The 22424-nt window shown below is 61.3% G+C and overlaps 3 protein-coding genes across 3 annotated transcripts; 1 reads left to right on the top strand and 2 right to left on the bottom strand.

Annotated features, from left to right (window-relative positions):
• Positions 1-728: 728 nt before the first annotated feature.
• On the bottom strand, positions 729-3299 carry LOC309580928 (lipocalin-like). Its single transcript, XM_082295220.1, has 7 exons — positions 3160-3299; positions 2085-2224; positions 1927-2003; positions 1696-1809; positions 1389-1490; positions 1152-1177; positions 729-893 (listed from the first exon to the last, which is right to left on the bottom strand). The coding sequence occupies exons 1-6, from the start codon at positions 3256-3258 to the stop codon at positions 1152-1154; spliced, it is 558 nt and encodes a 185-aa protein (XP_082151346.1). The 5' UTR covers positions 3259-3299; the 3' UTR covers positions 729-893.
• A 2666-nt stretch (positions 3300-5965) lies between these two features.
• C8G (complement C8 gamma chain) lies at positions 5966-9240 on the bottom strand (the record flags this gene model as incomplete). The annotated part of the gene is made up of 7 exons (XM_082294972.1): positions 5966-6015; positions 6530-6568; positions 6742-6843; positions 7136-7243; positions 7545-7615; positions 8289-8428; positions 9100-9240. 7 exons carry the CDS (start codon positions 9238-9240, stop codon positions 6002-6004), a joined length of 615 nt encoding a protein of 204 aa, XP_082151098.1. The 3' UTR covers positions 5966-6001.
• A 550-nt stretch (positions 9241-9790) lies between these two features.
• FBXW5 (F-box and WD repeat domain containing 5) lies at positions 9791-22422 on the top strand. The gene is made up of 9 exons (XM_082295430.1): positions 9791-9840; positions 10199-10409; positions 12732-12889; positions 13510-13684; positions 14982-15130; positions 16449-16929; positions 19470-19617; positions 19940-20152; positions 20609-22422. Exons 2-9 carry the CDS (start codon positions 10220-10222, stop codon positions 20853-20855), a joined length of 1761 nt encoding a protein of 586 aa, XP_082151556.1. The 5' UTR covers positions 9791-9840; positions 10199-10219; the 3' UTR covers positions 20856-22422.
• The last annotated feature ends 2 nt before the right edge of the window (positions 22423-22424 follow it).

Raw genomic sequence — 22424 nt, 5'->3', positions numbered from 1 at the left:
ATGCAGCCTTGTGTGAGACCCAGCCCAGAGCACGCCAGGACCAAGTGCTGCCCCATGCCTGCTCCGTGTCTGGGGGAGAGCGTGAGGTGCATGCCCGGGGCCCCCTCCTGGCTGTTGCCATTGGTTCTAGGGTGTTCCAGTGATGGGATGGATCCCGCCTCAGAATCCTCAGTGCCAGAGAATGGTTGTGCTGGTGTTCTACCCCACAGCCTGCTGCCCTCAGAAGGGGTGGTGGCTTCTTAGGCTGGTGGCAGCAGGCTCAGACCCCACTGCTGGAGAGGGTCCAGGTTCATGGGATGGAGCCCAGGGGGTGGCCAGGATCAAGGCACACCCAGAGCTCACAGACATCCTTCTGTTTCATGTCCATCCTTCCCCAAACTTCTGGAGACCCCCTGATTGCCCATCGCCCCATTCCCATGCTGCCAGCGCAGGGAAACCAAGGCAGGGAGGCTGGGGGAGCCCAGGGTGCCCACGGGACAGAGGGGAAGCAGATGCCCCAGTGGGTCCTAGCCTCGGGGACCCCTTTTTCTGGGACAGGGCAGGTTCAGTGGCCAGGCAGCACCATGGGGCAGGGCTGTGAGTGGACATGGGGTCTCAGCCCAGCAGCTCCACAGCCAGGAGCTGGGGTCAGCCCTGACCCCCAACCCCAGTCCCATCCCTACTGGCCATGCTTCCCCCTCCCCATCACCTCGTTGGGGCTGCTCCACAACAATCCAGCAGGCAAGGTCTGGTTTTTTATGGGCTTTAATTGGGACAGGGATACAGGTGTGGGTTGTGAAGCCAGGGAGCGAAGGCTGCTGCAGTGCTGGGGGGGCACTGGGGGTTGGATGGGGCAGGGTGGTCACCAGCTTGGTGCTGTTGGGGCTCTGGCTGGCAGCAGCTGGTGGGTCCGCCTGGAAAAGATGGGGGGTGAGCATGGCTGAGCTGTGGGAGACCAGGTGACACACAGGGGGACATGGGCTTGGCCAGCCCCACACTGGGTGGGTGGGCACCCCACAGGGCTGGGTGGGGGATCCCCAGTAGGTGTGAGGAGAGGAGTGACCTGGGGAAAGGTTGTGGAAGGGCTGGGGGCTCTGTGGGATGAAGCAGCTTTAAACACCCCCATACCCTCCCGCAGGGCTGGTCTGAGCCCCAGCGAAGGCAGGACTCACCTAAGCAGCATCTGCCATGCATTTGTCTGTAGGAGGAAGAAACAGGGAGATCAGCTCCTCTGGGGGCTGTGGGACCTCAGCTCCCCTGAGGGATCCTGAATGGGGGCACCCCATGGCTCGCCCCACGCTGGCCCCACAGAGAGGCAGAGACAAGCCAGGAGAGTCTCCTCCCTCTCAGTCCCCCTGGGGTATCCTGCCCCCTACTCCCTGACACCCTCCCTGTGCTCCCAGCCTCACCCGTCTGGGGCAGGATGAGGATCTCGTCGTCTGTCAGGCCCTGCTCCCTGGAGAACTGGGTGAACATCTCCAGGCGCTCGGGACTCAGCTCCTTTGTCCGGCCTGCAGCCAAGAGCAGGGTGAGAGGCAGCCCCGCTGTGCCCACCAGCACAGGGGCACAGGCAGCCCAGCAAGGGGGTCCCGACCCAGGCATCATCCCCCCATGGGTCACCCCAGCTTGGGAAGTGACCCTAAACCTGCCCTTCTCCCATGGGAAAGACAGACATCCCGGGGGGTGGACAGCATGGGGGTCCTGGAGCAGACGTACTGTAGAGCAGCACCATGGTGGAGGAACCGGTGCCCTTGGAGATCTGGGTGGCCACCAAGGCGTACTCGTCATAGTTGGTCTCCACCACGTGGATGTTGTGCTTGCTGCCCCAGCCTGTGGGGGACATGAGGCACGGCTCAGCCCTGAGCTCCAAATCAGCCCCAAGGCAGGAGCAGGGACATCAGGGCTGTGAGCATGTCCGGGGCTGCCCCATGGGAGCTGGGCACTTACGTGGGCTGGTGTAGCTGAACCGCCCTGGCTGCTCTGTCTTGATGTAAAGACTGTTCCTCGTCACGCACTGGTCACCCCTGGGGAGCACAGCAGAGGGGGATGTACCAGTGCCCACCCCCAGCACCCCCTCCCTGCTCACCCCTCCCCATGCCCCATACTTGGGGTAGGTGGAGGTAACTTCCAGGTTCCCATCTGCGGTGGTGGAGATGATGGTGGTGCACATCTTCATCAGGTGCCTCTTCTCCTTGAACCAGTTAGAGTTGGAGGCCAGGCCGATGCCGTACCATCTCCCTGTGAACTGCACACAACCTCCACTCAGCCCCAGCTGGGCACAGACCCTGTCTCACCCCTCAGCCCCCACCAGCCCCAGCCCAGGCCATGTCGCTCTCCCCTGGCAGCCCATTCCCCACAGCAGGACAGTGTCCCAGGGTCCTCGTTTCCCAGGGAGCTGCTACAGCTCTTGGCAACCACAAAACCAGGAACAAGGAAATCAATGCCTGTTTCATGACATGCCCTTCACTGCCCTTGCCTGTTTCCTTCCTCTTCACCCCAAGCCCAGGGAGTGTGACAGGACTGCCTGGCTCTGAGATGCCATTTCCATCCATCTGGGAGTCTGAGGAGGGGTCAGGACACTGGGTCCAGCATGGCTCATTCCAGTGCACTGTATGGAGCCAGCAGTGTGATGCCCCTCAGGGGAACTGATGGCCTTGGAGAGCAGCTGTGCCGGGACCACCCTTGCAGCACATCCCAGACCCCTGTCCTCCCTCCATCCCCATCACACCTTCCTGGGGTGGCTGTGTCCCCCAGGACCTTTCCAGGGGCAGAGGGGTGTAGGGGACACCCCAGCACAGCAGACCTTGGTTTTTTTGTGGCCCTGGGCTGGAGTCTTTGTCGGGGTGGGGTTCTCAGGGCCTATCTCTGTGCTGTCAGACTGCGATTGTTTTTCTCACTCTCCCCTGTAAGATCCCTGTGCATCCACACCCACTCCACAGCACAGCAGCAGCTTGGACCCATGCCTAACCCAGGGTCCTGCCCACACGCTGGAGGCTGCGTGCTGGATCCCCTCCAGAGCCACCAAACCCAGGTGCTGGGAGGTCCCCAGGATGGGGGGCTGCATGTGCACCAGTGCAAGCCTGTCCCCCCATCTACCACCCCCTCCCCACATCTTCAGGGCAAGAATCCCCCAAAACACCCCAAACCTCCACAGAGGTGATGCCGGTTGGCCTGGGTCACCTTGTCCTGCTGGAAGTCAGCTTGGACAGGAATGCTGTCCTGGGCGTGCAGTGTCCCGAGCAGGGCCAGCCCCAGGATGCCGAGCAGTGTGGCCTGCATGGCTGAGCCGAGCCGAGCTGAGGCGAGCTGAGAGCTGGAGGCAGAGCGCAGCAGTGCCGGAGAGTTTGTTGAGCCCCTATTTATGGACAGGCGTTGCGGGGGCCCCCGGGGAGCCAGTCCTGCCTCCCCCCGTGCCGTTATGCAAGCTGGAGCAGGGCAGAGCGCTGGAGCCAAAGGGCAAGCAGGGGATCCTACGCTTCCCTCCTGTTGATACGCCGTATTTTGCTCCAGGGTGCCAAACTGCTCTGCACTGAAAACAGCCAGCGGCCGCCCTGCCCCCAGCGCTGCCGGGCCGGGCCGGGGAGCAGGGCCCAGAGCTGCCCCAGTCATGCACGGTGGCCTCACTCGGACCCAGAGTGTGGCTCCAGTGAGATGGAGGGCAGCTCCAGTGCCTGCCAGGTCCCAACCCAACACATGGGACTTGGCACCTGCGTGTGCTCCTGCGGGACCCCCTGCTTTGCCTTGACTCAAGTCCCTGCATCACCCAAGGAAGCCTCTCTGCTGGCCCCAGCACCCTCGGGGTGTGTCCCAGTGCGGGGCAGCTCCGGGGCGTCCCGCTGGTGAGCCGGGGAGCCCCATGTTCAGCTCCCTGGGGACCAGCACGCAGCCAGATGGATCCCAGAACTTCACACCCCACCCGCCCCAGCACCCTGCACCCTTTGCCAGGAGGGGCTGGAGACGCCCTTCCCCTTGGTTTGGGGTCACCAGCAGACAATCCGGGGACCCCCCTGCAGGGGCTGGGTGCCAGCTGCAACGCCCATGGGTCTGGCAGGGTTTGGGCAGGGCTGGCCATGCCGGGCAGAGCCCCGGCCCCGCGGCGCAGCCCTGCCCGGGTGCTTTACGTAAGGAGCATGTTTTCACAACAGCTGGTTTTCCCCTGGCAGCCCCCCCTGCACATTCCCTTCCCCGCGCCCCGCTGCGAGGCCGCCCTGCCCCGCGCACCCCGCGCCTGCCCGGCCCCGAGGATTTATGAAAACAAAACAAAAGCTGAGCCAGGCAGGACTGGACATCACGAGAACCTGGCTGGGGCCCCACACGCTGTGCTGGGGCTCAGTCTCCCCCGGAGCTCATCCTCAGGGTGCCAGGGGAACTCTCGCCATCGGGCACAGAGGCAGTGACACCCGGGGGTGTCACTGTCACCTGGCACTGCGGCAGGAACACAAAGTCCCCCCTGCTGCCAGGTACTCCCAGCTCCCTGCCCAGGCGCCAGGAGGGGGTGCCCGATGGATACCTGGGTGTTGCCCAGCTCTCCTGGAGGTGGCAAAGCTGGGAGCCAGCCCAAGGACCTGGAGGTGGCAAAGCTGGTGCAAGCTCAGGAGTATGGGAGTGCTTGAGCAAGGCTGGGGGCAGGATGGGGTATCTGGGCTGTGGGTCCCCGTGGCAGCTGGACACAGACCCTTGGGCATAACCCGGGTGATGGGCTGAGCCGGGATGAGGGGTGTGGGGAATCCTTGGGGGCCAGCCCAGCTCCCGGGGGATCTCCCCTTGCCCAGTGCATCCCCCTGCCCAGTGCAGCCACTTCGGGGTGCAGGTGAAGTGAGCGGGATCCACTACAGCCCAGCTCTGGCAGGCTCGGGGGCGGCCAGGCTGGACTGCACGTGGGCGGTGGGAACAGGGGCCGGCTCCGGGCACAGCACGTGGCTTCCCTTACATAATTCCCTGATAAACAACATGTGTGACCAGTTCCCGCTAGGATTGCAAAATGCTGGGGGCAGAGGGCTGCGGGGAGACTGGGCCCCCACCCGCCTGCTGCAGGGCTGCTCCCTGTCCCCTCCTGAAGCCAGTGGGCTACTCGCCTGGAATGTGTGGCAGGACAGTCTTGGCCAGGCTCCACATACAGGGAGGAGGGGTCCGATGAGGGGCTGCAGCATTAACCCTGGGGCTCTCCCCTAGTTCAAGACCAGGCAGGCCCTGCAGCCCCCCCAGGGCCTGCCTGTCTCTCTGAGAGGTGCTGGCTGTGCGGGCAGGGGTCCAGCGCAGGCAGCAGCCCCTCGGGGAACCAGCTCTGCAGGGCTGGGGCAGGGGAACGGGGTGTGTCCCGGCCCTGCAGGCCCTGGGGATGGGCAGCAGGACTGTGGGACTAAGATTTCCTCCCCTGGGGTCCCTGAGGGATCTCCCAGCTTGTTGGGGGAAAAGGCAGATGCTGTGCTCTCCCCAGTGCCCCTAAGTCCATGCCCCCTGTGGCCTCAGGCACGGTGCTGTTCCCCTCGGGGCCTGGCCCTCCCTTGCCCCCTGCCAGCTGGACCACAAGCACCACATCACGGGAACCACCACAATTCCTGCCCCACTGTCCCATGGCTGGGGAGGGCTCAGGGAGAAAATGGCGGGGGTCTGCATGGAAGGGGGCTGCACAGCCCCCCAACACACCCTCGGCACACCCCAGCCAGGAGCACATGTCCAAGGCACTGGCAGCCCATGGTGGAGGCAGTGCTGGCCTGGCTGGGGCACACCAGGAGGTGACTGGCCTGTACACAGGCTCTTCTCTGAGGCATTTATTGGGGTGCTGCTGGCTGCTGCAGGAGAGTGGGGCACAGAGCAGAGGGGGGACACAAGCTGGGGGGCACAGGACAAGGACAGACACAGCTGCCAGCACAGCTGGAGGGGCTGAGGAGCCCCAGGGCTGACTCCAAGCTGTAGAGCAGCAGTGGGAGCTGATGAAAGTGTGGCTCAGACCTGTGTGGCCATGGGCAGGTGTCTGAGGTGAGGGCTGAGGTCTGGGACCCCGTGGCAACTCCGTCTGCACCTACGGCTTCGTTTCTGGAAGGAAGAAAAGTGCTGAGGGGCTGGGGGGGGTGTTCAAGCCCAGCGCCAGGGCTGGAGACCTACCTCTGCCTCCCCAAGCACCAATGACAAGTGATGGAGCTGTCCCCAGGGACCCCAGTCCTTTCCCCAGGGTGCCCCTGTGCCAGGACATCTCATCCCAGACCAGCCCTCACCCCAGGAGACACCAATATAGATCCATCAAGCCCAGTCTGACCCGTGGGGGGGGTGAATGGGGCTTGCTTTGCCAGGATGTACCTGATGGCCATCCTGAGTGAGTTTGCCACACAAGGGCACAAACTGTTCTGGGGAATGGTCTGGCATGGCCTCTCCCGTGCAAGACCAGCCCTCCCACACTCCTGGGGCAGGACCACACAGCCACGGTACAGTGTGGATCTGGCCCAGTGTGTCCAGCCCACAGCCAGGACAGGGACACCCCACTGGTGCCCAGTGTGGGACCAAGCCTGGCACATGGGGGCACCCAGCGCATCACTCGGCATCCCCAACTCACCATCAAGGATGTGAAACTCATCTGCAGAGTCACAAAACCCTGCAAAAGACAGAGGCCGGGGAGTCACCTTATGTGGGACCTGGCACCCTCCAGCCCCTGCTCCCCCAGGACATTGCAGGGCACAGCCCCATCCTTGCATCTTTGTCCCTGGGGTGGCCAGAGCATGGGGACAGACCCCACACGGGTCTCCCTGAGGACCATGTGCCACCCACCATAGGTGGGGAAGTAGTAGGTCACATCCTCACTCAGACCCACAGCCCTGATGTGCTGCTCAAACTTGTCCACGACGGCGTCACTGACCAGGCTGGTCCGTCCTGCACACGGGGAGACACCATCAATGGCCTCAGGCCCTACCTGGCGCTGTCCCGAAGCCCCCCATGTCCCTGCACAAGGCTCAGGGCCCAGAGAGCTTTCAGCCCAGAGAAGTGGGTTCCCAGTTCCCCCCTTACCAGCTCCCCCACAGCATCTGGGGACAATTCTGCAGCTGGGGAGTGACCCCCATTGTCATGTTGGGTCCTCCAAGGCTTCCGCTGGCATCCCCTGAGTCCAGCACAGGTTTCTCACCCCTGTCCCTCACCTGCCATGAGGCCCTGAGCCCTGACGCACCATAGAGCTTAACAGAGATGCTGCGGCCCTTCTGGTAATAGAGGATGATGAAGCTGCTGGGGTCGGCCTCACCCACCACCACATCCACCTTGCTGCTTTTCCTACGGCCTGCGAAGGACAGGAGGATAGCCCAGTTAGTCCCGGTTAATGCTGGTTAGCCCCAGCATCATCCAGGGGCTTCATTTCCCCACAAGCCAGGTGTACAAGGGGTGAAAATTAGGGCCAGAGTGGGGCAGCCCAACAGGCACCAGCCCATGGTGTCACCCGTGATGGCATCTGGAGCTTAGAGACCCAAGACATAAAATACTGGGAGGGCACTGGGAAGAGGGACATTGGTACCAAAACCCTGCCGAGAGCAGGACTGGGGGTCTCCAGCAGCCTCCTGCCACCCCAGACCAGTCTCCCTCACCCTTCAGCAGGAAGCGTCCGGGGGCCTGGGCAGGAAGGTAGTGCTGCCTGATCTCCCAGCACATCCTGTCCCTGCATGGGGAGAGGAGGAGGAGATGTCAGCACAGGCTGTGGAGGGTCTTCCCAGGTCCCTGCCTGCTCTGATTGCCAGGGCACACACGCTGCGTTTCCTTGGGACTTTGTTTTCTCCCCAGGGAAAGATGTCCCAGAACACTGGGGAGACAGGCACTGTGAGAGATGCTGAGCCCAAAATCTGCTGAGCCCAAGGAGTTCCTGCCACCTCCCTGCAGTGCTGAGCCTGGTCAGAACCTCAGGGCTCACCAGGCTGGGGAAAGTGCTCACAGATGTGCTGAAGGTCCCCATCCTCAGACATGCTGCCTCTGGGATAGTCCCAAGAGCCAGTCCCGGGCTGGGCAGCCACGGAGCCACCACATGCCTCAGTTTGGCCAGCCTGGCTGTCCCCACACTGACCAGCCTGGGCTAGTGGCTGTGTGGGTGGCAGGGCACCCATCATGGCCAGGGCTTCTACTACGGAACTCCCCGGAGGGTATCCCACCCACACTTGGCTCTGGGGAAGCTCTGTCCTTGGAGCCTGTGGCCAGGGCACTGGAACTGCTCTGACCTGCTTTCAGAGTTCCCATCCCACCCAGCATCCCCTGTCCCCATCCCAGAGCACCAGTCCTGTTCTGACCTGCCTGCACCTGACCTGTTCCTGCCCGCAGCCCCTGTGCCCAGCATCACTCACAGCTTCCTGAAGGTGCTGATGGCCAGGCTCTGCCCATCGAGGACGGTCACCGTCACCATCGTGGCCTCCAGCTGGTGGCTGTGCTCTGCCAGGTAGCTGCAGCGGGAGGCCATGCCGACCAGGAACCACTTCCCTGAGAGCTGCATGGCACAGGGGTGGCACCATCTACAGGGCCACCAGCCTGGGGTGTCACCACTCAACCACCCTGAGCACCCTCCTTCCCCTCACTTGACACCTCTGCCCACAGCCTGTCCCTTGGGGTGCCCACAGGGCACAACTGCCCTCCAGGTGCTGGCAGGTGGGCTGGCAGGGCAGAAGGAGCCTGACACGGGGACAGGCTGGGGGTGTGTACGAGGTGTCTAAGGCACCTGCCCATTGCTCACACTGCCCACAGCACTGTGGGCACTCCAGTGCCACACTGGTTGTATGCTGGGCATCACTTGATGCCGCAGCCCCAGCTCAGCCCCACCAGCAGAGCCCCGAGCTCAACCCAAGAGTGAGGGTGGCTGCACGGGCCCTGCAGCAGCCCCAGATGGGTGAGGACAGGGGTCCCTGTGAGGCTCCGGCCCCTGCACCTGCCCTGTGGGCAACTCTGCAGGCAGTGCCGGGGCTGAGCTGGGCTCTGGCAGCCCCGGCGGTGTGCGAGGGGCACCGATGGGCTTGGGCTGTGGATGGGCTGGGAGACTGAGTCTGGGGAGGACGAGGGGGTCAGCCCTGGAGGGGACACGGGACAGGAGCCACCGCGGCTCCCTGCAGCCCACCCAAGTGCGGGGTCAGCGGATGCCCACAGACCCCCTCCCCACCCCCTCACCTGCTGGAGGCTGAGCCCCTCCTGAGCCACCACCTTCTCCAGCGGGCTCTGGGGACGGGGCGGCCGCCGTCTCTGCGCCGCCCTCTGCCCCCGCGCCGTGAGGAGCAGCCCGAGGAGCAGGAGGGTGCGCAGGGCCGCCATGTGCCGCTCTGCGAGGCCGCCGCTGCCGGGAAGCGGCGGGGCCAGGCGGGCACGGCCGGGAGCCAGGGGCCGGCGGGGGTCAGCGCCGCGGTCAGCGCCGGGGTCAGCGCCGGGGTCAGCGCGGGGCCGGGCCGGGCTGGGGCTCAGTGAACGGGCCCGGACAGGGCCGGGGGTTGAAGAGGGGCCGGGGCGGGGGGGTCCGGGCACAGACCCGGGCGGGGGTCCCGGGGGTCCCGGGTGGGCGGGGCCTGTTCGGGACTGGGCGTGGTCTAACGGAGGCGTGGCCGTGGAGGCTGGGCGTGGCTGTGGGGGCGTGGCTGTGGGGGCGTGACATGAGAAGGGCGTGGCATGAGAAGGGCGTGGTCTGAGAGGGGCGTGGTCTGAGAGGGGCGTGGGCGGGACGGGCCAGCGCCGCTGCTGCGGGGGCGCCCGTGAGCGGTCGTGCCGCGCTCGGCTCGCTGTGCCTGGCACGCTTGCGGGGAGCTCTGTGCTCGAGCCATCGGGGCTGCGGCGGGACGCGCGCTGTGATTGGCCGGTGCGGGAGCGCCGCGAGCGCCGGCCGGAAGTGGCGGGGAGGGGCGGGGGAGCGGAGCCGCCGAGGTGCGGGGGGACAGCGGGGACACGGGCACGGCACGGGGGGACAGCGGGGACACGGGGGGACAGCGGGGACACGGGCACGGCACGGGGGGACAGCGGGGACACGGGGGGACAGCGGGGACGCGGGCACGGCGCGGGGGGACACCGGCCACGGGGGAGGCCGGGGAAACCGGGTACGACACGGGGGGGACACCGGCCACGGGGGGCACCGGGCACAGCACGGGGGGACACCGGCCACGGGGGGCACCAGGGCACCGGGCACGGCACGGGGGAGCAGTGGGCAAGGCCCGGGGGGCTGCGGGCCCTCGGCGGGTGCGGGTCCCCGGTCCGGGCCTGACCCCAGCACCCCGCTCGGTTGCAGGCGCGGCGGCAGAATGACACGATGGACGCGGGCTGCCCTCGGCTCCCAGACACCGTCCTGTTCGAGATCTTTCTGTACCTGGACCACGCCGACGTGCTCTCGGTGGGGCTCGTCTGCCAGCAGTGGCGCGCCGTGGCCCGCGACGAATTCCTGTGGAAGGAGCTTTTCTATCGCTACTACCGCGTGTCCCGGGATGTGCCGCGGCACCCAGGTGCGCTCCGGTGCGCGGGGCTGATCCCGGGGGCGGCACCTGCCGTGAGCCTGGCACACACACGCCGTTCCCCCGCTCTGCCCGCTGCCCGCCGCTGTCGGGGCAGTGGAACCCCTGAATCGCGCGGCCTCAGCTGTGTCACGGTGTCATGGGCTGAGATGTGCACGGGAAGGGCTCTGGGACTGCCCAGGCCCTTGAGAAACGGGGCTCAAAGGGCTGAAAGTGGTTTGCCTTTCCCTTCTTTTCACAGAAAGGAGGTTCCTGAGCTCCCTAGGCAGGTGCTCTCTGTAGCTGCTGTCCAGGGAGATCTGGGAGTCGCAGTGAGTCACCACACACGGCTGCATCCCAGTCTGCTCGGGATCTGTGCAGTCACTGCTGGCTTGGCCTGCCCGGGACTTGGCAGCCCCTGTGCTGCAGCTCTGCTCCTTCTCCAGCTGGAGCAGGCACTGCTGCAAGTGCCATGGGCTGCTCCCAGGGTCCCAGGGGCCGGGCTGTGCAGAGACCTGTGCCTGTCTGGGGCATGTGTGGCCCTGTGACAGCACTGGGGGCATGTGCTGAGTCAGCAGCTGCCCCACAGCACCAGGGCAGGTTGGATTTGATGTGGGCTCACATCAGGAGCTGACTGAGCCTGGCAGGGCTGTCCCTAGCCAAGCTGTCAGAGGGCTTGGGGGTGGCAGTCGTGTGGTCACAGCTCTGCTCCCTGCTGAGCATGCGGTGCTGGAAGCAGTTTGGTGCAGTCTGGAGAGATGACCCAGCTCTGTCACGCCAGCTGGGACAGGCCCTGGGGACGTGGCTGCAAGAGCCCTTGCTGCCAAGGGGGGTTTCTCTCCGAGCAGCCCGTTCCCAGGGTGTTGCAGGGCATGGGAGGGCTGTGCTGGGGGCTCCCAGCTGTGACTGAGGGAACTGGATCCTGTATTGTGAATTGCAGTGGCTGTAGAAGGGCAGGAGGAAACGCCAAGGAAGAAATGCTAAGGATCAGGCAGTGGAAGCTGATCTCCTTGCAGCAGGAGCACCAGTGCAGAGGGGCTCTGGGAGGAGATGGGATATGGATGGGGTTCCTCCAGGCTGGGTGACTTTGCTCTTGCAGACCCTGGGAGCTCCATGGGGCTGCGGACGTTCTCTTTAGGGTTTATCTAAAAGGCTCATTCCCTCCCAGCCTTCTGGAGCTGCTTAGTCAGCTGCCAGCCCTGTTCCTGAGCACTAATTAGGATCAAGCAGTCGGTGTAGCTCAGTAACATATTCAGGCACCTCCCTGGCTGCTGGAGCTGTGGGCACCCAGGAGAAGGCAGCAGGAGAGGGACAGCTGGCAGGCGTGGGAAGGGGCTGGAGGGTGAGTTTGGGGAATACCCCTGCCAGCCTGCCTGCCCTGGGCAGCCCCATGGTTGGAGGAATGGTATCCAGCTGGTCTGTGAGAGGAGGTGTTGGGTTTGCTTGGCCAAATGGGGCCTACCCAGGCTGTTTCCCAGCCGGATGGGCTGGGAGCAGGAGGTTCAGAGGGGGCTGAAGCACCCAGCCTCGAGCAGCAGTGGGATGTGCTGGCAGCAAGCTGGCCTCTGCCTGGAGTAGGTGCCTCCTGGGCTGCAGCGTGTTCCAAAAAATCCTTCAGTCCTGTTCAGTGTCACCAGGAAAGTTGGCCCTTATCCATATACATGTCTAATCCTCTTTGCTTCTTTGGGATTTGCTGCTACAACAAGTCTGTAGGCTGCCTGGCTGGGCCCTTCATTAAAAATCTTCTTTATTTGTCTTTTATTCCATCTCTGGTGAGTGTGCCCCAGGCTGTGCTCAGCACACTGTGTCCAGCTTCTGTTCTTCTCTCTCATTTTTTCAAGTCTCTTACCTCACGGAGATGGGTTTTTCCTGGTCCCAGACCCTTTCTGGAACCATCTTAATCCTATGTTAGACAAGACAGAGATTATCAGTGCAGAGCTGGGTATGGTGAGGAGAAGCTTCCCTCTTGTCACACCTGGTTGGTTTGGTTGTGCTGGAGCACGTGTTCCTTCTCAGGACTGTTTTGTCCTGAGCCAGGTTTTGGTCTGACAGCCAGCACCTCTGCCCGGGCTGTTCCAGCAGGGGCTGTGCTGGTTTGGGAAGCAGAGGTGTGGTGTGGAAGAAAGGGGTTTTTGTGTGTGGGAGTAGGGAAGCTACTGAGGAAAGTGCTGAGGGCTGGTAGCTGAGCTGCAGCCCTGGGCTGGTGCCCCAGCAGAGCTCCTGGCCTTGCTTGCAGGAGCCAGGGCTGGTTTATTGAAGCCTGATGCCGTGTTTAGCCCAGCTCTGCTCCCCTCCACTGACACTCCTGTCCCCTGTCCCTGCTCTGTGCTGCAGGTGCTGTCTCCTGGTATGATGAGTTCCAGAGGCTCTACGACACCATCCCTTGTGTGGAGGTGCAGGCCCTGAAGGAGCACAATGACCAAGTTTTGCACCTCAGCTTCTCCCACTCTGGCTGCCTGTTTGCATCATGCTCCAAAGACTGCACGGTCAAGGTAAAGTGGTAGGTGCCCTGCCCAGCCCCTGCAGCCTTGGTCCAGTGGGATTTAGCCCTGAGAGCAGCCTTTGGAAGTTTGTGGAGAGGTTTGACCAGATGTCCCTGGACTGGGGCTGGTTCCTGCAGGTGCTGAGCTGTTTTCTAAGCCATAGAACTAATGACTCTTGCAAATGTAGCCTTGAGGGCTGTGGATTCCAGCTCCAGCCTGTGTGTGTGTGGAGGTGGCCGAGGTGCTTTGCTTTCCAGGTACGGATCGGTGCCCTGTTGTGCCCTGGGTCTGACAAAGAGTGGGGAGATCACGATCCACTGCAGTGGATCATGTCTTGCATGAGTGGTTGTCCTGGGAGGAATCTCTCTGAACATGCTGGAAACCCAGCTGTGACAGCACCATTCACTGCCTGAACACCCTCTCCTCTGGCCCATGGAGAAGCAGTTCTCCATTTATCCCCTCTCCATTTTTTGTCAGGGAAATGGACGTGGCTATGGTGAGTGGGAGGCAGTTAAGTGGGGTTTGTGATACTGTTTGTTTTTCATGTCCTGGTGAGTACTGGCAGAACAGATAAAGCAGAAGCACTCTCAGGCTTCTCAGCAGCTTCCTGACTGTCCATTTCTCTGCAGATCTGGAGCAATGAGCTGGACATCTCCCTGCAGCACAGCTCCAACATGAGGCCGTACAACTGGAGCTACACCCAGTTCTCCCAGTTCAACTCCGATGACTCCCTCCTGTTGGTATCCGGTGTCTTTGTGGGGCCTCACAACTCCTCCTCAGGGGAGATTGCTGTGATCAGCATGGGTAAGTGGGGCTTCCCTGGGGCATATGAGTGCTGGGTGAGGGGGTTCCCTTCTTCTTTGGGCGTGCAGTAGCTTTACCTCAGCTTGTCCTGACACGTGAGCTAAGGGGCTCCAATCACAGTTCTAGAGGGGAAACCTCACAGACAGCCTTAACTCTGCTGGGGTCACCACAGCAGCGCTCCAAGGCAGTGTGATGTGTATTTAGCCTCACTCACTTCTCTTCTAAGTGCCAGTCTGGGCAAGGGTTATCCACATCACTCATCTTGAAGCCCCTGCCTCTGGCTTATTTAATGCTGGGCATAGAACCACAGAAGCCCAGAATGGTTTGGGTTGGAAGAGACCTTAAGGCTCATCTTATTCCAACCCCTGCCATGGGCAGGGACACCTTCCACTAGACCAGGTTACTCCAAGCCTCATCCAGCCTGGCCTGGGACACTTCCAGGGATCCAGGGGCAGCCACAGCTTCTCTGGGCACCCTGTGCCAGGGCCTCCCCATGCTCACAGGGAACGATTCCTTCTCAATATCCCATCTAACCCTGCCCTCTGGCAGTGGGAAGCCATTCTTCTTTGTTCTGTCACTCCAGGCTCTTGTCCCAAGTCCCTCTCCAGCTCTTTTGGAGCCCCTTTAGGCCCTGGAAGGGGCTCTAAGGTCTCTCCAGAGCCTTCTCTTCTCCAGGCTGGACACCCCCAGCTCTCTCAGCCCATCTCCAGAGCAGAGTGGCTGGATCCAGCCCTCAGATCACGTTTATGGCCCTAGTCTCACCTTTAGGTCTCACGGGGCTTTCTGAGGTGTTGTCACCTGAGCCTCTTTCCCTTCTGCTGCAGCTCTGTGTATGTGGCTTATCCCCCCTGTGTTCTCTCACCGTCTTTGTGCGCAGTCCCACAGTGCCAGGAGTCAGGAGTGCAGCAGGAATCAGGAGTGCACAGCTGCCTTGGTTGGAGAGGCCCCAAGCCCCAGGGGTGGGAGTGAAATTCTGTATGTGTTTAACTTGTTCTTGTCCGCAGGGCCTACTCCGGGCCCTGCTCAGGGAAAGGGTGGCAAGCTGGATTGCTCTGTGCTCTGGCTCTGTGCACTGCCCTGTTATTTTGGTTTCCTTTGTGCAAGGTATCATCACACATCTCAGGAGAAAAGAGAAATAATCTGTCTCTGTAGCAGTGGCTGGGGATGGATGGAGGTTGGCACTGCTGCTTCAGTGCCTCTTCTACTACAGAGACCCGGATCCACTTCCCCTGTCCCACACGGTTTCTCCAGGGCTCTTGCTGGAAGCCACTGCCTCACACTCATGTTTCCCTTCCAGAGAACTTCACGCTGCTTTCCAGGGTGAGGAATAAGCCATATGATGTGTTTGGCTGCTGGCTGAATGAAACCAACTTGATATCAGGCAATCTGCATCGGATTGGGCGCATAACCTCCTGCTCGGTGCTGTGGCTGAACAATGCTTTCCAGGTGAGCTGCTTTCCTTCCAGCTTCACAGGCAGCGCAGCTTCCTGCTGGCTCCTGGGGGAGGGAGAGCTGCAGGGAAGGATGGCTCAATCCTCCTGTCCTCCCTGTTTGTCTCCTCTGACTTGCCCTCAGGATCCTGAGCTCGAGGCAACCCTTGCATGAGGCTTCTCCACACTCGGTGTTGTGGTACTCACTACAGTATTCTAACTCTGCCCTCAGATATCATTAACTCTTGCCCCATTAATTAGGCTGAGGAGTTGGCTGCAGTGCTCTGCAGCATGCATTGCCCAACAGCAGGGCTGCTGAGGTCCTTGGTAGTCTGAAGCTGGGCCTGGGACTGCTGTGGCCTGGCATGTGTCCCAGCAATGGCCTGTGTCCCACTTGGTAGCTCAGGGTGTTCCTGGGAGCTGGAGGCTGAGCTCAGCCCCGCCTGGCCTTGCTGGGGTTTCTTGGGCCGGGTGCTGTCTCTGGTTCTGTGGTGACACTTGCAGAGCTGAGTGTGCTGGCCTCAGACTGCTCGTTCACTCCCTGGCTCTTGGGCTGCTCAGTCATGTTCCCTGTGTTTTGCCTCTGTTTCAGTGTCACATCTGCACATCCCCAAGTTTTGTGATTTTAACATGATGCTGACCCCAGGTAAAATCCCCTGGTGCCAGAGACCTTCCCAGAGCCACATCTCCATGCTACACTAAGGCATTACCCCAGTGCTACCACTTCCATCCCTGAGAGGCCAGGAAGGACCTTGCCCATGACAGGGGTGTGGGAGTATGGCTGCAGGCTGGGAACAGTGAGGCAGAGAGGGACCTGCTCTGTGTGTCTGGAGCAGATACCAAGCTGCCCCTGCTGAGGGTACAAGCACACTCCAGGAGCACGGGGATTCTCTGCCACTGCTGCTGTGGGCCAGAGGGATCCCACTGCATGCTTATCCCAGAGGCCTGTTCCTGAAATCCTTGTCAATCATAGAATGTAGAGTATCCTGAGCTGGAAGGGACTCACCAGGATCAAGTCCAGCTCCTGGCCCTGCACTGTAAAGCACCAGGCAGCACCAGCTGATGACCTCAGGGTACGGTGGCAGCAGGGCTGCCCAGTCACTGTGCTCCACTGCTGCCTGCCTGCAGGAACGTTTTCTCTGGCTGTGTCTCCATCCAGGATAGGAAGGAGCTCAGCAGAGCTGGCAAGCCTGGGGCCAGCTCTTGTGTCAGTGCCCCACTCAGAGTGTGAAGGGGTCAGTGGGGGCCAGTGTCCCTGCGGTGCCTCAGGTCTTGGTTTGAACTGTGGGAGTGACGTGGGGTGGTTCCTGCTCACTTCTCCCCTCTGCTCGCAGGGCATTGAGTCTGAGAATGTGAATGTGGTGAAGAGACTGTTCAAAATCCAGAACCTGAATGCCAGCACCATCCGGACCGTGATGGTGGCCGACTGCAGCCGGTACGATTCCCCGGACCTGCTCCTGGACTACGAGGAGCAGCTGGCTGCTTCCTCCACCTGCCCAGTCTTTGATCTCGGCAGTGACAGCGAGGAAGAAGAGGCCAAGCCCAAGCCGCCTCCGGAGGCAGCCGTGCAGGAATTGCCGGATGCCGGGGGTGTGCCGGAGGAGCACGGGCTGCAGCAGCTCTTTGATGATATCATGGAGGGCCGCGTGAGGCCTGCCATGACCGAGACAGAGCTGGAGACAAAGGTGGCCGAGCTGTTTGTGCGCAGCAGAACTAAACCGCCCGAGCCAAACCTGCTCCCCACAGACAGCAACAGCAAGACAAAGTACTTGATCTTCACCACAGGATGCCTCACCTACTCCCCGCACCAGATAGGTAAGGCTGGGTCTGAGCCTGGGGCAGCTGGGGCTCCTTGGGGGCCTGGGCTGCAGCTGTGCTGGGGATTTGGGTCGGGAAAAGAGCTGGTCTCTGCTGCCTGTTTGTGAGGCGTGAGCTGCAGTTTGCTCTGGGTGCTGAGAGGCCCCGGCGCTGAGGGGAGTTCCACCTCCTCCACTTGCCTGAGGGTTGTTTTGTTGCTGCCAGCATGACACATGGCCAAAGTCATGGCAAGGGCTGAGCAGAAGAGCAAGAAGGAGCTTCTGGTTAAGAGCACCAGCCATGAGCAGCAGTGGGTGCAGGGGCAGGGCAGCACTTGCCCTGAAGGATTGTGTGGAGGGACCTCGGTCCTGTTCTCTTTTGTGGGTAGGCAGGGCATCAGGGCAAGCCTGAGCAGCATGGGGTTGATGTGTGAGTCACTTGTGCAGTGCCCTTGTCCCTTGCCTGCCTCCCCTCTGCGGTGGGTGGGACTGCCCTTAGGTAGGCTTCCAGCCTTAGTGAGACACCTGGGACTGAGGAGGTCTCCCAGAGGATGATTCACTGCCCCAGCCAGTGTTTCTGTGGTGAGTGATGCTGGGCAGATTGCAGCCTCCTCCATGGTACCAGTGGGGTACAACAGACTGTGGGTGCAGCGTGTGCCAGGCAGTGGCATTGCTGGTGACCTTGTCCTGGGGTTAGGATGTCACTTGCTCTCACCTGGGGCACTCCTGTTAAGGCATCAGGACTAGCAGAGGCTGAATTTACTGGGAATCCTGTGGGGAGCTCCTGAGCAGGGAGCAGGAGCAGGTAGACTGGCTGTTTCCCCGAGAGACCCTAAAGCTGGCAGAGAGGTGGAAAGGACCAGGAGTGTGGGAGGGAGGGAGCTGCTCCCAGACAAGACTACTGTGAAGCCAGACAGTTTCAGTTCCTTTCACTGCTTGCACAGTTACAGCCTTGCTTCCTTGCTCTGCTGACCTTCCTATGACATGGTCCCACACCAGTGCAGCCCCATAAGGTGGGGGAAGGCAGTTTCCAGAGCTGTAAGCAACTTAGGCTTTGCCTACCTCAGTTAGGAACATGACCTGGACTGAGTGAGCTCTGCTCCATGCTCCTGCCCTGGGCTGGGTTTGCAGACAGCCGTAGTGGGTCTCGGCCTGCCCTGGGCTGAGCTGAGGCGGCACCTGGATCCCCTGGGCTGAGCCAAGGCCACCTCGCAGACTGGGACCTGCCACACACCAGAGCAGAGCCTTTGAGCTCCCGAATTCCCCTGCAGCTTCCCAGGGCTGAGGGATTTGTGTGATGCCTTTGAACTCTGTGACTCCCTGGCTGGTGGCCAGCACTTGCAGCACAGGCTGCTGCTTGAAGGGCTGGACAGTTCCTGTCCCACCATGAGTCACTGCAGTGTCCTTTGCCCCTTGGTTTCTGTGCAGAACTGGCTTTGTGCATCTGCTCTGTGCCCCCAGGACCTGAAGGAGCTCACTCTCTGCTCACCTCCCACTCTGCAGTGCTGCTCCAACCTGAAATCCTTGAGTTCCCATTCTTCGTGCTGCTGCCAGGTTGAGCAGCCTGTCCTGCTGACTCATGTATGTCTCAGTTTGGAATGGGGAGCATGGTGCTGTGGAAGTGAGGATGAAGATGCTGCTGAGCTGCACCAGTGAGATGGAAGAATGCTGGTCATGTCCCAAAGGTCCCAGGCTCAGGAGCAGAGATATTGGGAATGGCCTTGGACTTGGGGTGTAGTGGGGTGTCACCCATGTCTTGTTGGGCTGCACGAGAGGGCTAAAATCAAGGGTGGTGTTAGCAATTCCTGCAGAGGGGCAATGGGGTGGGATGGGCTGGGCCACCTTCCAGCTCGCCCTGGACCTGCTGCGGATGAAGCCTGTGTGTGCCCAGGAGCTGCTGAGGCTCACAGGGGTCCTCCAGGAAGCCATTGGGGATGGACCATTTGTGGAGCTGTTTGTGTTTTGGACCTCTGCAGAGCTGGAAGGGGACAGTGGCTCACTGCTTGACCCATCACTTGTCTCCTTTAGTCAGGAAGCTCAGAAGCTACAAAGCCTTTGGGCACAATTTGGGTTTAAATGTCTGTTCTTTGAGCCTTCTGGGACAGATCCCTGCCTGCCCTTGACAGTGTCAGGGGAAAACCCTGCCACAGCCAGTGCATCTGCTGGGCTGCTCCAGGCTGGCTACTGCAGAGAATGAACCCAGCCCAGGGATTCATTTAGGAGAAAAACCCTTCTACAGCTAGCATGTCTCCTGAGCCAACGCAGCTTCCATGTGCTCCAGAGATGGGCTAGGGTGAGGTTCGGCTGGGCCCACACGCACCCCCTGTCTAGGGTTGGATGTGCCAGGGGGTTGCTCATGGGCAAGGTCCTGGCCCAAAGCCCACCTGGAGAGCTGAAGGAGCCCAGCCAGGCCAGCATCCCTGTTCTAGACCTTGCCCAGCAAGCTGGTTCTCCTTTCTTAGCCGCACCAAGGGAAGCCCCTTCCTGAAGCCTGGGAGCTCCCCAAGTGCTGCTGGCAGCAGCCTGTGGAACTGCCTCCCTCTGCTTTGTGTCCCACAGGGATTAAAAGGATCCTGCCCCATCAGATGACGACCGCAGGGCCGGTGCTGGGAGAGGAACGGCGCTCAGATGAGTTCTTTGACTCCCTGGATCATGTCATTGACATCCACGGGCACATCATCGGCATGGGCCTCTCCCCTGACCACCGGTGAGCGCAGAGGGCTTCAGCAACTGGGCAAGAGCTGCTCACAGGTTCTGTGGGGTAACCAGGACATGAAGTGACTGTGGTGGATGGATTGGGTGCCTGCTGATCCAGGTGCTGATAGTGTGTTGCTGCTGAGCATCGCCCCCGGCTGCGGCAGGAATGTGTTCCTGAGCCAGCTCAGGACAGGGTGTCTCCTTCTGAGCGTGGAGGAGCTGCCCACACCAATGGGTCCTGTTCCTGAGGCAGATCATCCATAGAATCTTAGGATGGTTTGGGTTGGAAGGTCCCTTAAAAACCATCTAATGCCCTCCCTGCCCTCCCCAAGGTACCTGTACGTGAACAGCCGGGCCTGGCCCCAGGACTGCGTCATCTCAGACCCGATGCAGCCGCCTCCCATCGCTGAGGAGATCGACCTGCACGTGTTCGACCTGAAGACCATGAAGGAGGTGAAGCGAGCGCTGCGCGCGCACCGGGCCTACACACCCAACGAGGAGTGCTTCTTCATCTTCCTGGACGTCAGCAGGGACTTCGTAGCGAGGTGAGGGGGTGGGCAGGATCCTGACCCTGCATCTGGGAGGGCCTGGAGCTGTTGCTGTGGGATGGCCAGGTGAGCAGAACACTCCTGTGTGTTGGGAGCAGAGCAGGGAATGGGGTTGGAAAGAACAGAGGGACTGATTTGGAAGGTGCTGATAAAGGGTGGCTGCCCTGGTCCTGCGGTAAATCCCTGAGGAAAAGGTAAATTTGGGGCTGTGGTGTGTTTGGTGGCAGGTGGTAAATGCCCTTCCTGGAGCTGCCAGGTGCTGTGGGGTGAGCTGAGAGGCCCTGGATCCCAGAGGGAGCCGCCTGCACAGGATGAAGCTCGTGGAGACAGGGGCTGGGGTATCCTCTGCCCCCATCCCTGCAGAAGAACGGGGGTGGGAAGAGCAGGGTGTTGGGGCTGCTGGGCTGACGCTGAGACCAGTGGGACACCCTGACCGCTGTCTCTCCACCCCAGCGGGGCAGAGGATCGACACGGCTACATCTGGGACCGGCACTACAACATCTGCCTGGCCAAGCTGCAGCACGACAACGTGGTGAACTCAGTGGCGTTCAGCCCAGTGGAGCAGGAGCTGCTGCTGACAGCCAGTGATGATACCACCATCAAGGTGTGGCGGTCTCCACGGGCTGTGCGTGTCCGGCAGGCCAGGAGGCCCCGGCCCAGGAAACTGCTCTTCTCCTGGCTCATGAACCAGAAAAGCTGAACCCAGGTACATCTGCTCCTGCAGCTTCCTCACTGCAGCACCTCCTTCTGTGCTCACAGAGCCCTGAGCCCTGCACAGAGATGAGCTCTAGGCACACAAATCCTATGGCTGAGCCAGGAGGGGTCCTGGCAGCGGGAATCGCCTCCTCCTTGAAGCATCTGCTTCGGCCAGGACATAAGAGCTGGGGCCCTGTTGTGGGCCTTTCAGGCAGCAGCCGAGCTGGTCACTGCAGGGTGGGCTCCCACAGCTTCTCACCAGCGTTGCTACTTGGGCACAGCTCTGTGGGTGAGCTCTGGGCTCAGGGGACACTGAGGCACGTCCAGTGTGGGTCTGTGTGAGCCAGGGATGTGGCCGGCCCCACTGGGAGCTACCAGCTGCAGAGCGCTTGGCAGGAGCCGCAGTGCAGCTGCGCTGCCTGACTGCAGGACTCTCTTAATATTGGCGTTTTATTAATGTGTGTTTGTCCCAAAGCTCCGCGGGCAACTCCTCTGGCTGCGGGGGAACGTCAAGTGCCTCCTCCCCATGGCACCTCTGCCCGGGAGGGCAGCAGGGACTGGGGGCAGTAAGGGGACAGCAGGGCCAGGGCTGGGAACCTGACTGGCCTCAGGGTCTGTGTATTGGTATCGCCAGTTTTCAAACTTGGGAGGGAGGAGGGCTGGTGGTAACATGGTGCTGGATTTGCCTCTGTCTTCCTCTGAGTAGCACTTCAATAAGCTATGGATCGGGAATGTATTTATTGTGGGGGATCTGCTGTCCCATTCTGGGGTACCCAGGAGGACAGCTTACCTCCTGCCCATGCTACCCAATCATGGCACTTTAGGTTCTCTTGGTATGTTCTCTGTGAAGAGGTGTAGGCACCCACGGGTGCTGCAGGTATTCATTCACCTGCAGGTGATGGGGACGGAGCCCTCCCGCCTGCAGTGACAGCTGAATAAGCTCTGTGTTCCTGGGGCTGACCCGCCATGGAAGGGGTCAGCTCCTCCAGGCCCCTGTGGGCAGTGGAGACAGTCACTTGGAGTTATTACAGACTCAGTGGTGTTCACTGTCTGTCCCTTAAGCTTCTCTCCCTGTAGCAGGTACCCAAATGTCAGAGTCTAAAATTAAGCTCCTAATCTTGACCTGGCCTAGATGGGGCCCCAGGAGCTGCCGTCGCTCCTGGAAGCAGGGCTCGGAAGGAGCCACAGGGGGAGGCATTTTGGGGCCCCCCTGGAAGCCCCAGGGCAGGGGCCTGTGCCATTCCCAGTCTGGGGTTGCTGATAGACCTGACTGATGGCTTTAGCAGCCCTTGCAGCAGGAGGGTCGGCACCTGTGTCCTGCTGTGCCCCAGCTTCATCCAAAACCCCCATACTCAGGTTTTCTGTCATGAAATGGGGGCTTCCTTCGTGTGTGCGTGTGCACACAAGCTCCACATCCCGCTCTGTCTCGTCACACACCGAAGGAACAGCCTCTCCCTCCTCCCCCAACTGTGAACTCTCCAGCCGTGGCTCGGTGCAGCAGCGAGCGAGGCACTGAGGTGTTGTTTGTACTGCTCTTCACTCTGGCATTGAATAAATACTCTGCTAAAGCATC

The sequence above is a fragment of the Coloeus monedula genome (genome assembly GCF_965178545.1).
Source record: "Coloeus monedula genome assembly, chromosome: 21".
Classification (NCBI taxonomy): Eukaryota; Metazoa; Chordata; class Aves; order Passeriformes; family Corvidae; genus Coloeus; species Coloeus monedula.
Note: the sequence above shows the minus strand (reverse complement) of the source record. Positions and strands in the feature narration are given on the sequence as shown.

Excerpts from the sequence above, each read along its gene's own strand:
- LOC309580928 (XM_082295220.1), bottom strand. The coding sequence starts at position 3,258 with ATGCAGGCCACACTGCTCGGCATCCTGGGGCTGGCCCTGCTCGGGACA. Across the intron at positions 2,004-2,084 it reads GTTACCTCCACCTACCCCAA|GGGTGACCAGTGCGTGACGA; the intron begins GTATGGGGCATG and ends TGTGCTCCCCAG. Across the intron at positions 1,178-1,388 it reads CCTCATCCTGCCCCAGACGG|ACAAATGCATGGCAGATGCT; the intron begins GTGAGGCTGGGA and ends TTCCTCCTACAG.
- FBXW5 (XM_082295430.1), top strand. The coding sequence starts at position 10,220 with ATGGACGCGGGCTGCCCTCGGCTCCCAGACACCGTCCTGTTCGAGATC. Across the intron at positions 15,131-16,448 it reads GGCTGAACAATGCTTTCCAG|GGCATTGAGTCTGAGAATGT; the intron begins GTGAGCTGCTTT and ends CTCTGCTCGCAG. Across the intron at positions 20,153-20,608 it reads AGCAGGGACTTCGTAGCGAG|CGGGGCAGAGGATCGACACG; the intron begins GTGAGGGGGTGG and ends TCTCCACCCCAG.